Source organism: Lissotriton helveticus, chromosome 6 (genome assembly GCF_964261635.1).
Source record: "Lissotriton helveticus chromosome 6, aLisHel1.1, whole genome shotgun sequence".
Lineage (NCBI taxonomy): Eukaryota > Metazoa > Chordata > Amphibia > Caudata > Salamandridae > Lissotriton > Lissotriton helveticus.
Window position 1 is genome coordinate 949,029,488 of NC_136067.1, and position 16,353 is coordinate 949,045,840.

General features: G+C 43.1%; 1 protein-coding gene across 1 annotated transcript in view; it reads right to left on the reverse strand.

The window, feature by feature from the left end:
* ACTN2 (actinin alpha 2) overlaps positions 1 to 16,353 on the reverse strand; it is a 296,075-nt gene that overhangs the window by 10,843 nt on the left and 268,879 nt on the right. Inside the window, exons 19-20 of the mRNA XM_078648602.1 lie at positions 5,001 to 5,066; positions 3,861 to 4,019 (exon numbers count right to left, since the gene is read on the reverse strand). Of these exons, the coding sequence (XP_078504728.1) occupies positions 3,861 to 4,019; positions 5,001 to 5,066 (225 nt within the window). The remainder of the gene's footprint in view (positions 1 to 3,860; positions 4,020 to 5,000; positions 5,067 to 16,353) is intronic.

Below are 16,353 nucleotides of genomic sequence, written 5' to 3' on the forward strand. Positions count from 1 at the left end.
TGGGTTTACCTTTACTTCTTACTTTGATATCCATAGATCCATTGTGCACATGTGCATGAAGTGTGAGAACTATGCCATTTTAAAATCAGGCATTCTTACAGAAATTCCACAGGCTTCACTCTTCATTCAATCATATGCAGTGTGTTTCAAAATGCTATTGTCTTATAACATCTAAGTTCCTTGACCATGTCTTACGATCAATGTATGCTGTTTTTTTATTCATAATGGTAGGAAATAGCGTTTAATATCTCCTGACTTCCATTCTTCATCCGGTAACAAGAAGTCCTCTTTACAGCGTGATGGTTGCTTAAAATCCAAATTGTGTGCAGTTCTTTCGATCAATTACAAGTGACCTTTTCAAGACTGAATGATGTATTATCACATAATGTGGACTAATATAGAGCAATTGAATGCAAATCTCAAATAACTGCAGCAACAGGAAGAGAAATGAGATCAAAAACTTCCATTCATGCGTAAACATTTAAAGATCTTTTCATCTGCCAGATTACGTTTAAGTCGTTGATTTTAAAAAGTGAGGCACGTGTTAGCATGCGTCAATAGAATAACAGGGGCAATGCCCATTTGAATCCTTTTTTTAGGCTTAGCGTTGCACTGCGCAGCAGTGCTAGCGCAGCGCGAGGCATTTTGGAGGTGAAAAACGGGGTTTGGGTAGCTGACTTAGGAATCGCACACGCTCGTGCGTGTGCGTTTCCTTTTCAGCTCCCCCATTGGCCTTTGCGTGCGTCTTATTGTAAAAAAACTGCATGCAATTGGCCAGAGGCACGCATAGCTCATCCCACGGCCTATTGGTGTCTATTACGTGCACCAAGCGCGTAATAGCCACCAATAGGCTGTGGGAAGAGTTATGCACATGCCCAGACACATGCACTCGCCACTTCCTTTTCTTTACTTTTGGTATAAGCACGGCACCCACGCTTTACTTTTGATGTTATAAGTAAAGCGCGGGTGCCGTGATTATACCAAAGGTAAAGAAATAGAAAAAACATCAATTTCTTTACCTTTGGTATAATCCTGACACCCGCCCTTTACTTATAACATTAAAAGTAAAGCGCAGGTGCCGCGATTATACCAAAGGTAAAGAAATAGACTATTTTTTCTATTTCTTTACTTTTGGTATAATCGCGGCACCCACGCTTTACTATTAATGTTAAAAGTAAAGCGCTGGTGCCACGATTATACCAAAAGTAAAGGAATAGAAAAAAACATCTATTTCTTTACTTTTGGTATAATCCCGGCACTGGCGCTTTACTTTTAACATTAAAAGTAAAGCGCGGGTGCCGCGATTATACCAAAGGTAAAGAAATAGACTTTTTTTCTATTTCTTTACTTGTGGTATAATTGCGGCACCCGCGCTGCAATCGGTCTCGCATTACTAAATGTTTGAGTTATTAGCACTGCATTATTATTAGCAACGCTAACAGATCAAACTTTTAGTAATTCGAGGCCTATTGCATTGCAAATGCTTGTCTAATTTATCAGTAATATTAGAAGAAAAGAGTCTACTTCATAATTAGGTGTTTCAAAGAAAAATGGCAAGCACCTTCATAATGTGTGCCCAAACGGTGGTGAGAACTAGATTGATCTTTAATGTGACCTGTACATTTTAGGTTGATTAACTTTGAAAAGATAATTTCTTCTTTGATCACTGAAGGTAAAAATACAAACTAGAGAAAGCTATGCTGAGACTTTGCTGAGTCGGAATTCATGGACTGAGAACCTGACTCCCCAGAGTGGCCCAATAGAACCATCAGAAGTAACAGAGATTTAAAGAAGTTCTATTACAAGTGTCCATGAATAGCCAGGATATATTATCCTCCACAATTGTTGCATCAGTGATGCCTGCAAGCCTTCTCCACCTGCTCTGGATGTGGGTCAGCAGATGCAAACGTATCCCGTATGTTTGCTGATCGTCCAACTATTTCAAACTACTTGGATACATTTTTTGGGAACATTAATCTTGTTTGTTCAAGCTTTGTGCACTCTACCACATTCATAACATTTGGTCTTGAGCACGATAATTCCTGTTCTGTACAAGGCAGTGCTTGTCAACTCTATGGGCATTGGCAGGCTACTTCTAGAGCTGGGAAGATTAGATAAGGATCCATCTCCTTTCTCCGTTCTCTGTTGGCGAGAAACTATTTCCTGCTGTTAACAAAAAAACTGTGATACTAGTATAAGAAATTCCAGGCAATCACTTTGGTTAAAATGGCAGCTGTTTACATACTTTATGTCTTTTGTTTCTTTACTTTTGTGTTTAGCTGAATCAGAGTTATTTTATAAATTATGTGTGATTTTGTTACAAGATCCAACAGTATTGAATTGATGTAGACATTTTACATCTTTATTAATTATCTGACGAGTTTGAGCTTTTAAGGATTACAAAAAGGTGGGGCCTGGCTAAAAGGTAATTAAAAGGGTTTAAATATTCATGCTCCATTACTCTGAATTCCTAACAGTCCCACGGTTGTAGCATAAGCATAGGCTTATTATTGCTGCTTGAGGTGCTGATAATAGAAACCTTGTATAGTAGGTTTATTCAAGCATATTAGTAAATTACTGTGTATTGTTGTATGGATAGCGCACGCTGCTTGTATTTTAGTTGTGGCGTCCAATTTCTACATAACATTGTTTAGAATGTTGGGTGATAGCTAATTTAGGACACTCTACGACTCCTCTGGCTGCATTGTTTTGTGTTTTGGCTCTGTTAGCTTTTTGGGCAGGCTGAAGTATTTTGTTTAGCAGTTATCCCGTTTAATCCCTATGATTGATTAGACAATGGTGACTTTCATAGTTTTTTAGAGAAGCCTATTCAATTCTGAGTTTTGGTGAAATAACATGAAGATTTGGGTGCTTACAGCACCCAAATCTGCATGTCACCCCTGTTAAATTTTGGCAGGTTTGGCCTCCTAAAATTTTAAAAAAAGAGTTTGATGTATATCGCACCTATCACTTGAAGGGATCCCAATTTAGCAGGCCACTGGTAATCCATCCTGGAGTCTTTTTTGCGCTTTAATGAGATGATAATGGACTATCAAATGGTACAAATCTAATTTGGTCTCATTCCGCATGGAAGCTTTCAAGCTTCATGACTGGTATTGTACTGGGGCCACTATTCCTCATTACTTTGTAATTATGTGTTGTGTGCATCAAAAATATGGTAAACGTCTGCTTTGCCTGGGAATTTTGTTGTTGTTAAGTCAGTAAAGTAGTTTGTGATCCAAAACTTTTGATGATGCCTCATGGTGACCCGGCACAGTTACCGTTTGGGCTCAGGATGTGATGGGACCACTGCACCCCAATTACTGTTGTCTTTTACTACCTACAAGTGAAGGAGAACCATTTTCCTTTCTTGCATTAGGACATGTGGCCTAAGGTTCGAGCTGCCGACCTTGAATCTGGGAAACCAAGTTCGATGTTGGCCGGAGGCTCAAACATCTTGTAATTCTGGGCGAATCACATATTCTCCCGAAGCCTAAAAAAAAAAAATGAATGTGTCCTTTTGTAACTCAACTGATGTTCATGTAAAGCACTCTGATTCCATCGGGTTGAGTTCACGCTATATAAAACTGCAAAAATATAATACAAATATGGCACCTTTTGGACGCCACTGCATGGACGGACGTGAGAGCTGTTTGTATTGTTATTCATTACAGTGAGCAAAAAAAGTGTTTACTAGGCATATCAACCGAAGGCAAAGTACTAGCATAACCATTCTGTAATATAAATGTAGGAATTACATCAAACCTATTTCACCTGTACCCCTGCACATAAAGTAGGGTGTCTATGCACATCACGCACCCACAGTGTTATACCAAAGCATACAGTATTACAAAACTGACCTTATCTGCTGCTAGGATTCTGAAGGAAGCGATGACCTGCTCGGCTGTGTCAGTATCAGCAGTCTCACGAGTCATGAAATCAATGAAGGACTGGAAAGAAACAGTTCCGGTGCCATTGGGGTCAACCAGGACCATAATTCGTGCAAACTCCGCCTCGCCCTGGGGAATGGAATAAAGGCAGAATAGTGCTTGTGAAAGGGCCTCTAAAGCGGTACTGTGACTAAACAACAGAGGAGAACAATTGCAAGTGCTGGGAAGGTGCTATTTGTAAAAAAGCTGCATGTTATGGTGTTTTGGTAGACTGTGTAAATTCACCACTAATGTAGCTCCTTAGCTTGAAGAGAAATAGTGTCACGCCGACACTGCACAACAAACAGAACTGCAACTAGGTAGGGGCAGGTATTAAGCAACTGCCAAAAAGTGGTGTGCTTATCAATTAACTAGAACGTTACTTTACCTAGCTTAAATTGACACTGCTCATGGGTCTTCTTGGAACTTTGGTAAATAAGGTCCCAATGTGTATACCCTTCTAAAAGTGTTTAAAAACATTTTATGCAAAATCCGCCATTTGTTTTGTGGTTGTAAGACCCCGAAAGCTCAGTGAAAATAACTATGAAAGAGCTAGAGCTGATCATCAAATACCAAAATTCCCTCAAATAAATACAATTCATGCTTTATGTTCTCAGTTACGATAAAGATTTTCTCTACTGGTGTCATTTGTACCAGATTCAAAAAGCAACAGAGTTATAAAATATATTGCAATTAAGTTGCACATCTTAACATTTTCCCAAATAGTAATTAAGATTTTAGTTTGTCCACGAAGGAGAAAAGACTTTAATATGTTGATAATGTTTAACTATGTAAAAATTATGACATTTACTCTGTTTTCCCAATATATTTTAAGAAATTACTCATTAAGTTCCTGAACAGTTTCTGAATATATATGTGGGGGGCAATTCTCTATGTTCATAGTTGACCAACAGGCACAGTGGTGAAATCGATATATACCTTTCACGACCAGGGTAGGAACCCAATACAAAATGTATGACTCTATTAAAATTCAAGGATATAAATCCAAAGTGAACAACATGGTCATGCAAAAAGTCAAACTCAACAACACATTTTAACATCTTGTCATACCAGGTCATAGCCCATTGAAATGAGACATGCTCTGAAATCATCGTGGTCCATCAGCCCATTCTTCTTCTGTTTGTCAAACACATTGGTGGGCATACATGAAGTAGAGGTATCAACAACAGGTGCAAGAAGAGACCACCACCACCACACCCACGAAGGTTCAGGAGAAGATTGAGTCCATGCAACGATGAGCAATGGTCAAAAAAGGCGATGTTGATGTCGGAGGAATGAAAAACAAGCAGCTAACACAAGGAGAGGCCAGACAGATGGGCAAACATACATATAAAGGTAAAAAAGAAGGGCAACAGAACATAGACAGGCACAAACAAAGAAATAAAAAGGCAAGAAAACAAACATTTAGTGACGAAAGTATTCTAACAAAAAAAAAATATATATATATATATTTACTGTGATGCGCATTAATTTGAAACTTTATAGCAAGCATAACATTTCAGGTAGCCTTAAAAAATGCTTTGATATGCAAAAATGTGTTTCCTGACTTATCAGGTAGCACTATTATGAGACTAACTACTTTTCCCAAATTAGTTTTTGCTAAAGTTTCTGTAATTAATTTTTTCACTTTCATTGAGCCTTTTTCGGAACATGAAAAACAAGATACTTACCTTTACTAACACCTCATCTGATGGAGACTTTTATCTAGCCTCAGATTCCTTACCGTAGAATATTCTCTATGCATCAGACTGGATCCGGAAACTTTTCGAGCAGTACCTCGTCATGTGCACTGGAAGTGATGTGCACAGGCCTATATAGGGGCCATCCAAGAGTGCTGACATTAGTTACTTTACACAACATTTCCACACCACAAGCACAGAGCCACAAAGTATCTTCATGTACCAGTGTGCCGGCACTAGTGACTTCAAAGGGGTCACCGTACAGAGAGAAATCATTCACAGAGCGGGGAGAATGGGAAGGTCGGTAAGGAATATACTACTAGATAATCTCTACCAGATGGGACATTGCCAAAGGTTAGTACCTTTTTCATCTGATAGATACTTCTAGCACAGATTAGTTGCCTTAGAATAGATACCCAAGCAATACCTCACCGAGGAGGGTCTGCAAAATGATTTAGACCAGGAAGTCCTGGATGACTGAACGGGCAAAGTGCCTGTCATGAAGGACCTGACTCTCCAGGCAGTAGTGTTTGGCGAAACTGTGGTAAGACACCAAAGTTGCTGCCTGATGTCCAGGATCAGGCCTCCGTGAGCTGACGCAGTGGTTGCAGCCTTGGCTCTGGTGGAATGAGCACTCAAGTCCTTAAGGGGTTGCTTCTTGACCAAAGCATAGCAGATTTTAATGCACAGTGCAATCCATCATGAGATGGTCCCCAACAAACCCAATGAAGAGTTGATTGTCCACCCAGAACTCTTTTGTATGATCGATGTAGAATTAAAAGGCTATTTTTGGGTCCAGAAGGTAGAGTCTCTGCTCTTCCTTGGAAGGATGAGGCAGAGCAAAGAAGGTAGGCAGAGTGATATTCTGGCCTACGTGGAAGGGTAGGAAGACCTTTGGTAAGAGGTAGGCATATGTTCTCAGGACCAGTTTGTTTGGGAAATAAACATGTAAGGGAGGGTGGATGGATAGTGCATGTAGTTCACTGACCCTTCTGGCCAATGCTATGGCCATCAGGAAAGCTGTTTTGATGGTCAACAGATGGAGTGGCCAGTTATGCATGGGCTCAAATGACATGACACAAGGCGAGTGTCATCAAAGGGCATGTCCATGAGGGAATCCTGGACATCCCCTAAAAAGCTAGTTGATCTTACACAGGTGTGGTGTCTGAGTGACAATGACGGCACAATTGCTCTGCCTAGCAAGTGGATCACGTCCAATCCGCAGCATATGCCTTGGTCAGAATGGCTCAGGCCTTCTCCAAGACCATGGGCAGCACTAGCGCAACTGAGTCCCAAATGGTGTGGGTGTATCAGCCCAAAAGGCATGTAGTATTCACCAACAGCAGTGTCAGGCTGGCGGAAGTGAACATCCTATTGCCAAAATTATCCAGCCTCTTGGATTCCCTGTTCGGTGGAGCAGTATGGAATGTGCCAAGGTTTACTTTAGAGGTGGAATTTTTGGTGGAACTTACCAGACTGGCCTGTGAAGCTGAACGTCAAGAGCGGCTCCACAAATGGTCCAGGGACTTCCCACATGACCAGGATCTCGGATGTCATGGAGTCGTTCGACGTTGGACAACCAGGAGCTTCAACACCTGCAACGCCTTTGGTTGCATGGTGCAGCAGTCCTTACAGGTCTTGGAGTCATGTACAGCTCCAAGCACCAAAGACAAACATGGTGAGGGTCTGTAACAGACATCTGCCTGTGACAGGCATTACAGGGTTTAAACCCACCATTTTATGGGGGACGTCCCTGACACACTAGGACACAGATGTTGCTTAAAAAGCTTCAACAAAACATCGAAACAAGGTCAGTCAAAATGTAAATGGAGGTAGCTCTCTCTGGACCAGTACTGACTGGCACATAAAGAAAACAATGTAAGTTAGCACACCGGGGTGATGTTTATATAGGCCCGATCACTTTACTTCCAGCAAGGACAATGCAGAGCTGAAGGATAGCATAAGCCGGCAAGCAGAGGTATGCTTGAAAAGTTTCCAGATCCAGTCTGACACCTGGGTAATATTCTAAGGTAAGGAATACGAAGCTATATGTTTTTATCAGATTTAAATGTTGACTGAATACATTTATTTATTGTTTGTTGAGTACTGTTTAAGATACAGTATTTGCACCTAACTGGGTTTCTTATACCCCTTTAAGCCCTTTCAATCAAAATGTCTATATGTCCAAATTAAATGCAAAGGCGCTGAAAACATTATTATAATTTTTTTTTTAATTTCTTTTTATCCTCATTCGCCTCAGACCCCAGTTGACAAAATAAGGCGTCAATACCTTTGCTCGCTATCAAGGAGACGTAGGCTACAGGATGGGGACCAAGAGGACGCACCCCGCCTACCGGTACACAACAATCTTAAAAAGTCACTGGCCCCATGATGGAAAGGGGTGGTCACACTCTTCTCCGGTTTAATTATAGCCGGTGACTGTTAATGTTGGCCTGAAAACAAAATTATTGTAAACTAGCTATAATGCTGTATCAATGGAAAGTTTTATTTAAAATTGTAACTAATGAACCTGGCATATCAATGAATGTTTTCTTGTTATTGCAGTGAAATGTTGATTCTTTATATAGTACACACCATGCTTTCTATGCTGTTTAAGTTGTGCACATTTTTTAATTCACCTGTTGCTCTTTCTATTAATTATTAGAAGGACACAAGGGGCCTTGGAGCAGATGTACTGCAATTCTGTGACCTGCTCACAAAACTCCAAAGCAGGCATTGAACCCACAGAGCCAGTCTGGTGCACACGTTTTCTGCAACACATTCCCTGGCTGCACTTCTCATGCTTGCATATGTCGTCATTTATTTTATTTCTCCATATTAAAGCTGTTGTCATGAAGTATTTCAGTGACATTGTGTGTGGTGTGGACAGCCTTTATACATCTTTGTGCTTGGAGGCCTCTATAAATTACATGGTGTATTATTCACCGGCTAAATTCCCCTACTTCTGTTTATTTTGGGTTACGCATACAGATATAGGTGTAGTCAGTGCTTTAGCTGTTTTGCCAGGCTAATGTATTCATATTCATAAATAAAAATGCAAACATATAAAAAGGGGCTGTGAGCCAACACTCATCATCAATTGGCCTATTCATCTGTCCTTCACAATTTGTTTCCATCCACCACAGCATACAGCATGGGGAAAAAGACCAGCCCACTTCACCCATTGCTCTCTTTCACTGCGAGTGGCAGCATCTTTCTGATCGCACGTGCACATCTGCTTAAATAGAATTGTACTTCAGGATTGGCGGTTCAATACTTTACTTAACCAATGTTTTTTTCTTTCCATTCTTTACACTAATTTTTATACTTTTTTAGCCATCTATGGGTGTTTAAACTATTTCTTCAGGTTAAAGTAATTCAATGTCAATAGCACCTTTTCATTGTGTCAATACTTATCAATTTTTCTTCGACTGTGCATTAAAAATAACAAGGATTACTATACCTACTCCAGCCTGCTAAGATGCACACATATTGTTCTAATAGAATTATACGCAATGACTGTTTATTTTTATTTTAAAATTTTGTTTGCAAGCATATGCTCACCCACCTTAAGAGGTTGACATTTTCTTCTATTTTTTGTGGCATATCCTTTTCAATAAAAAGGATTTCAATACTTGCTCGGGGTCCACCTGCCTGCCAGTAAGCACTCATACTTCCAATTACAATTTCATTCAATGGTTACATTTTTCAATGTAAACATTTTATAACAGGCATAGGGCCAGCACATTTATTCAGACGCTGGTTTTGTTTCTGTTGCTTTTTGTGGCACCAGACTGCAATGTAGAATTAAAAAATTATAATCACACCAGCTGAAAATAGCCAGAACTCTTCCCAAAATTACACCAAATAATGCTTGTTCCTTTTGATGAGCATTATGGTCTTTTTATTTGGGCTCTATTGAGTTGAGTCTCTGTAATTTAAGGTTTAAAAGTGCATTATCTCCTCAACCCTTTCTTGTCCCAGTCCTTACATAATTCGAGGATTGTCCATCTTCCATAGGCACCCCATGATCCAGATACAGAAAATATATCACTCTTCCCTCTGATCTGCACCCTTCTACTTAAGCCCAGTCTATTAGTACAGACCACAAATGTGAAGGATCACCTCACCTCCTCCTGTTGTTTTGTCTGAGTCCCTACAGATGTTATCTTGGTTGTGGTAGGGTGTCTGTTGTATGTAGTTAATCCTTTGTATTTTTTTGTTTTCCAGGATCTTAATGATGCACAACAAAGGGGATCCTCTCTATAGCGTGGCATGGGCTTCTTATGAAAGAAGTTCTTTAAAAAGTCAATGGAATCTCAAGTTGTGCTGGGCTACCTTCCTGGGGAATCGATTCACCAACAGCCACACTTGAGTATGTAAGGAAGAGGCCGGAAGGAGAAGCGGAGAAGGGTTCTTCAGGATGTACGAGGGCCTAGCCCAAGCAGGATGGTGTCCATATTCACTGCAAGGCCTTCACAATCAAAATCTTCTTTGAGGTCAGTAAGTAAGGCTGCATTCTTGATATTCTTGGTCCATGGGGCTTTGGGTCTGACCTCTTATTACTGAATAACTGTCACTCTGGATTGGGAATTCTGGGCCCTTATTTTGTTACCCCAATCTCACTTGTACATCTGCACAGTGGGTCTAGTGCTCCTTAAAGGATTTGGAGTTCATGAGAGAGAGGAGAAGAGACCCTCATGGGGAATGGAGTTTCTTCACCTTTTGTTATCTTCCTTACTGACCTTTTTTTGGATTTAGGACCAATAAGAGGAAGGACATGGGAAACATATGATTGTGTTGTAGTAGTTCAGATCTGGACTCACAGTCTAGCAGATAAATAGGTGTGAGGTCAGAAGTTGTCTTGGTCTTGTAAGTGCTTGATAAGCTGGCAATTCTATCATAATTCGCTTTAAGAACCTCAGTAAGAGTTTTGGATTTTACCCCATCTGTCTACAAGCATTAATGGGCTATTAGCTCTATCCTTATCAGTGGTAATTGAAAGCTGGCAGCATTTCTTGCATGACTTATGCCTTTTGCAATGAAGTCCTTTCAATTGCTTAATTTAACAGCCCTGAGGATTCACAGACAGTTTTTGATCACAGGCAATTGCTTCAGCCACCTTGGATCGTGTTTGTAATCTTATGTATATGCAGAAAACTGCTTTGGTTTATACGTGTTGTTGTGTGACCAGGCATCATGGGAAACACACTGATAGGTTTCACTATTCTTCTCACCAAGATAAAAGAAGGAAATGGTGTATGATTTAGTTGAGAATCTCAAATTACCAGCAGAAGACACTATGCCAATACATTCAAAATTTGGCACATTGACAAAATGCCAATACCAGTTTGTGAATGTTCCAAAGATTCCAAAAGTTTTGCGCCGTCACAGATTGCCGATTAACAGAGAAATTATGGACCTCGTTTTAACAGGGTGGAGAGATCCTGGCAAAGAAGCTTTGCCTGGGTTTCTCAGAAATCCGTTCCCTTTGGCTAAAAGGGAAATAGACCTTTCTTCTTTTTTGACTTTTGACCCCATGTTGGCAATCATGATGAGCCACTCCTCAGAGGTAACATAGAATGTGTTAGTGTTGGCACCTATTCATCAGAGTGGAGGCTACTCTAACAAAAATCTATGCTGGTTTGAATTTCCCACGAACACAAGTGTTGATGAAGTTTACCCTTCACAATATCTAGCCAAGACGTTTCAAGAAGTTGCATTGTCTCTGCAGTTTGTGAAGGACTTCTATTAAACATGGAGGTTCAGGTCAAATTTCTATCCAATATGACTTATGATATTCAAAAGCATTTACATTTGCCTCTAGGTCTAATATGGCAGGCTGAGGACAAATTATTCTGAAAGGCTGATAGGCATATGGTGCTCAAAAAGCAGCTCTCTTTAAGATATCCTTTTGGAGATTAAGCCATTTAGAGACCATTTATAGAAGCTCATCTGTCTTATTTTAGGGAGACAAAAGAATACCCAGATTTTTATAAGGCAGCATAAGTCAATTGTGTCGTTCCATCAGTCATCCCATAGTCATCAATGTAGACACCGATCTACCAACAGGAGGGGGTTCCAGTATTACTTCTGCCCCAGAGGAGCCTCCTGCATTGCATTTCTCAGCACTGAATCCAGGTAGAAGTCCTGACTATGGCTACCCATGCCCGGAGGATGTGCTAGGATGAGATAAGATCTGTGTCCATCTGCCTGCTAGGAAGCACTCATACTTCCAATTAAAATGTATTCAATGGCAAAGAAATGTCAACGCAAACGTTCTATTACAGGTATGTATTTGAATTGAATTTAAAAATATTTATATAGCGCACGTACACCTGGCGGTTTCTTGGCGCTGTGAAGTACTGAGCCCAGGAGGGCAAAAAAAGACAGAGGAAGAGAGAAAGGGGGAGGAAGTTTATGGAGAAAAGGCTAGAGAAAAAAGATAGGTTTTTAACGCCTTGCGGAAAAGTGTGTATTGGGTACAGGACCTGAGGTGAAGGGGAAGAGAGTTCCAGAAAGCAGGGGCAAGTGTAGTAAATTTCATGCCACCCCACTTTTTGCGTTTAAAGCGAGGAACTGTAAGCAGTAGTTGGGCAGAAGAGCGTAGCTCTCTGACAGGGGCATAAGGTTTGAGTTCTGAAGAAATGAAGGCAGGGGCTGTGCCAGCACAAGCTTGAAAAGTGATGCAGCCCAACTTGAACTGGGCTCGTTCTCGGATGGGGAGCCAGTGTAGGGACTTGAGAAGGGGAGTGACATGATGAGATTTTACCAAGTTGAAAACCAGGCATGCAGCCTGGTTTTGAACCAGCTGAAGTCGTCGCATGCTATAGGCGGGCATGCCACAGTAAAGAACATTGCCATAGTCCAGGCGAGAGGTTACCAACGCCAGGACCATCACATTGAGGCAGACGCCACTGGAAGGGATCCATTTCCAACTCTTGAGGGCAAGAGATCATTTAGCAAGGACATTGTCTGAATTTGATGTGAGGCCAGCAGATTCCAGCACTGTTCCCACTCCTTGGCCCCTGGATTGATAAAAACATGTGGCTCTATTCAGGGAGTAGCAGATTTAGTGGAGAAGAATGTAGTGATTCCAGTCCCACCATGAGCCGTGGGTCAGAGGATTACTCCTGAATGCATAACATATTAAAATCAAGCATCAGCTGATCATCAACGTAATCAGTCTAAACTTTTATTTGAAGCAATACATTTAAAGCTGGAGACACTTCAAAGAATCATTCATTTGGTCTCTCCAGAAGAGTTCACCGCAGCCACTGGCCTTCAGGGTACTTACTCACATTTAGATATCCATCCAGTACATTAGAGATGTCTCAGGTTTGACATTCAGGGGTACCATTGGCTGTCCCAAATCTTACCTTTGTGACCCACACCTCGCCAAAAGAATTCCCCATGTTCATATCACTGATGGTGGAGATTCTTCTTAATCTATGTATTGTATTCCATCCCTATCTTGATTTTTTTTTAAACAAACTATTAATTGTCCTTGTTTCACATAGATGCAGCACTCATGTGATCTTATAGAACATATTATAAGCGCGCAGTTCAGTAATTAGTTGTGTCCGCAGCAAGTCATAGCCCCGTGTAACATTAGCACATCCACCCCGTCATCTCCTTCGTCGTGAGTAGAGTAGTTCATCAATTGCCGGAGCCATATCCCACCCGACTTGTGTTGTAGCCCTGAGGGACTGAATCGTGTTACCACAAGATGATGTAAGCACTGTCGACACGTATTCACCATAGCAGATAACAAAGAACGCAAACTCCCCCAACTCAGTCACCCCATCTCTAACCCCCTCCCATTAACCCCACCTCCCTCCTCCCCTTAGACATGTCGCTCTCCCTAACAGCGCCCTTGTTGCATAATATTTATTCCTCACATTCCTTTGAAATCCCTGTGGCAGTGGTCCATGTCCCACCTGGGAGGATGCACCCCTGTTAGTCATCTCCCCATCCATCTTCTCACCCTACGGCCTATGGTTGTGTTCTCATGTAGGAAAGGGTGACCCCCATACCTGGAGGGATCAGTCATCATCATCAGCCGGGTGTTTAAGAAGGTCCACCATCGCCACCCAGGCTCTCGTCGTGTCCCACAATCTGTCATTGTCAGTTCTCTGAGCCAGGTGGAGCCGGAGTGTCCCCTCGCAGTCCGCCCACTTTATAAATTCCGGCAGACAGCACGCCACACTGGGGACTGTGAACGCCTTCCAATGGCTAGTAATTTCTCGTTTGACTAGGACTAACCCCAGGTCCAGGAATTTACTGGTGGTTTTGTTGCGTGCAGTGTGGGGGAACCAGTGTAAGAGGCACACCCCTGGAGTAGGCTACAGCTCTCTTTCCGTCACCTCAGACAGCTTGGCCAGGACCTCCCCCCAGTACTCATTAAGCAAAGGACAATCCCAAAACATGTGCATAAACGCTGCGTTTTCCAGTCTGCATCGCAGACTGTGTGGGAGCCGAAAAACTCATTGATTTTGTAAGGAGTGAGGTATGCCCTATGAAACACATAGAATTGTATGAGCTGAAATCTCGCATTTCAAGAGCATTTCCATGCTCGTTCCTCCAGCATCTCCCAGGGTCTTGCCTCTATGGGCGTTCCCAAGTCAGCCTCCCATTAAGCGCGCAGTTCCTCTAGAGGAGCCCTTAAGCCCCAGTCTCGGATACAGACATGTAACCGCCTTGATCTTACCCGCGGAGGTGACCACGTACTGGCAAGGGAGGAAGACCTGTGGTTCCTCCATCCCTTTCTTCCAGTGTTTGCGCACAGCGGCCGTCACTGTCGCATGTAGAAGGAAGTCTTGAGGAGGCAGTTTGTGTCTTTCCATAAGGTCCTGGAATGGTAAAAGGATACCATCTTCGTATAAGTCCCCAATGGAGAAGATCCCCAGCTCCTCTCATTCCTGCAGTCGCTGCCAATCCTCTCCGTGAGGCAGCTCCTCACACAACCGCACCGGAATCTCAGGCGCATACGCAGGGCTCGCTTTATTTCGTCGTAGCACCCATAGATCTCCGGGCACCTCCCTTTCACGCACCGGGAGCTGGAGCAGAATCCGAATCAGGTGACGAAGCCCCAGATCCCTACCTCTCTGATCCACCTCGACTCCTAGCTTCCCCGCCATCCGTCGCGCGAACCATTGGAACTGGGCCGCGTGGTAGTAAGCCTCGAAATCAGGCGCTGCAAAGCCCCCTTCTCGTCTGGGACACATAATAGTAGTCAACGCCACTCTACGCCTCCCTGAACCCCATAGAAAGCTCGAAACCATGGAGTTTAGTTGGGCAAAGCACTTCCCATGGATCCAAACCGGCAGTGTGACAAAGTAATAAAGCAAACGGGGCAGGGTTATCATTTTTAGTAGCGCCACTCACCCCGCAACCGATAAAGGTAGAGACCCCCAGAATTCAAGATTGCTCTTGGTAGTTCGCAGGGCCCGCCCTAGATTACCTTCAAATAAGTCAGCCGCCTCATGATAGATTGGGACCCCCAAATAGGGTAAGCAGCTGTCTTCCCATCGTACATCGAGCCCCTCAGGAGGATCACCTCGTCCCCCACGGACCGGGAACATACAGGTCTTGGCCCAGTTGACTTTGAGTCCTGCCACTCGCCCCAGCCTCTCCAGCAATTCCTGGGCGCCCCGTAGCTCATCAGTAGCATTAGTAAGGAACATTAACAAATCATCAGCATATAGAGCAATGTAGTGCATCTGTCCCATCCACTCCAGGCCCATGTAGTGTCTCCCTGTCCGTGCGCGAACCGGCAGAGGCTCCATTGCCGGGGCAAACAGGAGGGGAGACAGCGGGCAGCCCTGTCTCGTTCCCCTGCCTACGTCACAAGCCGCAGAAATTGCCAGCCCCCATCCGGACCCTGGCCGTCGAGCGAGCGTACAAATCTTTATCCAGGCCACAAAACCGTCACCTAAGCCAAAGGCCCTCAAAACCGGAAACAGATAAGGCCACTCTAAGCTATTGAAGGCTTTTTCAATGTCTATCGATAGTACACACGCCTCATCACCCCCTGCCGCTGCCCTTTGCAGCAATTGGCACAATCTCCGAATATTCATGGCCTTGTTCTGGGTAGGAATGAACCCAGCCTGATCCCCGTGCACCAGAGTTGTCATATGCACCATCAGGCGGCTGGCCAAGATACCACTCAGAATCTTATAATCCGTATTTGACATTGCCAGGGGGTGGTACACTGTACGATCCCACTCCGGCTTACCCGGCTTAAGGAGTGGCACAATTACTGCCTCCCTTGTTGAGCTAGGTAAGTAGCCATCCTGCCTCAATCGGTTATAAAGGGTCACTAGCTGTGGAGCCAGCACGTCGATATAAGTGACATAGAACTCCGATGGCAACACATCAGTACCCGGCGTTTTGTTCTTGGCCATGCGCTTGATAGTTCCCCGGACCTCGCCCAATTCCACTGGTCGGCCCAAGCTCTCTGCCTCTCCCGCCTCAATCTGGGGTAACTCCATGTCAAGGAAGTCCCCTTCCTCTAGTTCTCTAGGGTCCAACTTACTGCAATAAAGGGTGGAATAGTATTCTAGGAACTGCATGTTAATGGCCTGTTGTCCGTAATGGACCGTCCCCCCTTCTTCCCGCAAATAAAGAATCGGTGTGCCTCTGCGCGCTGGATTTGCCAACCAAGCTAGGAGCGCCCTGGATTTATCTCTTTACGCATGCGCCCGCACCATATATGCCCTGTA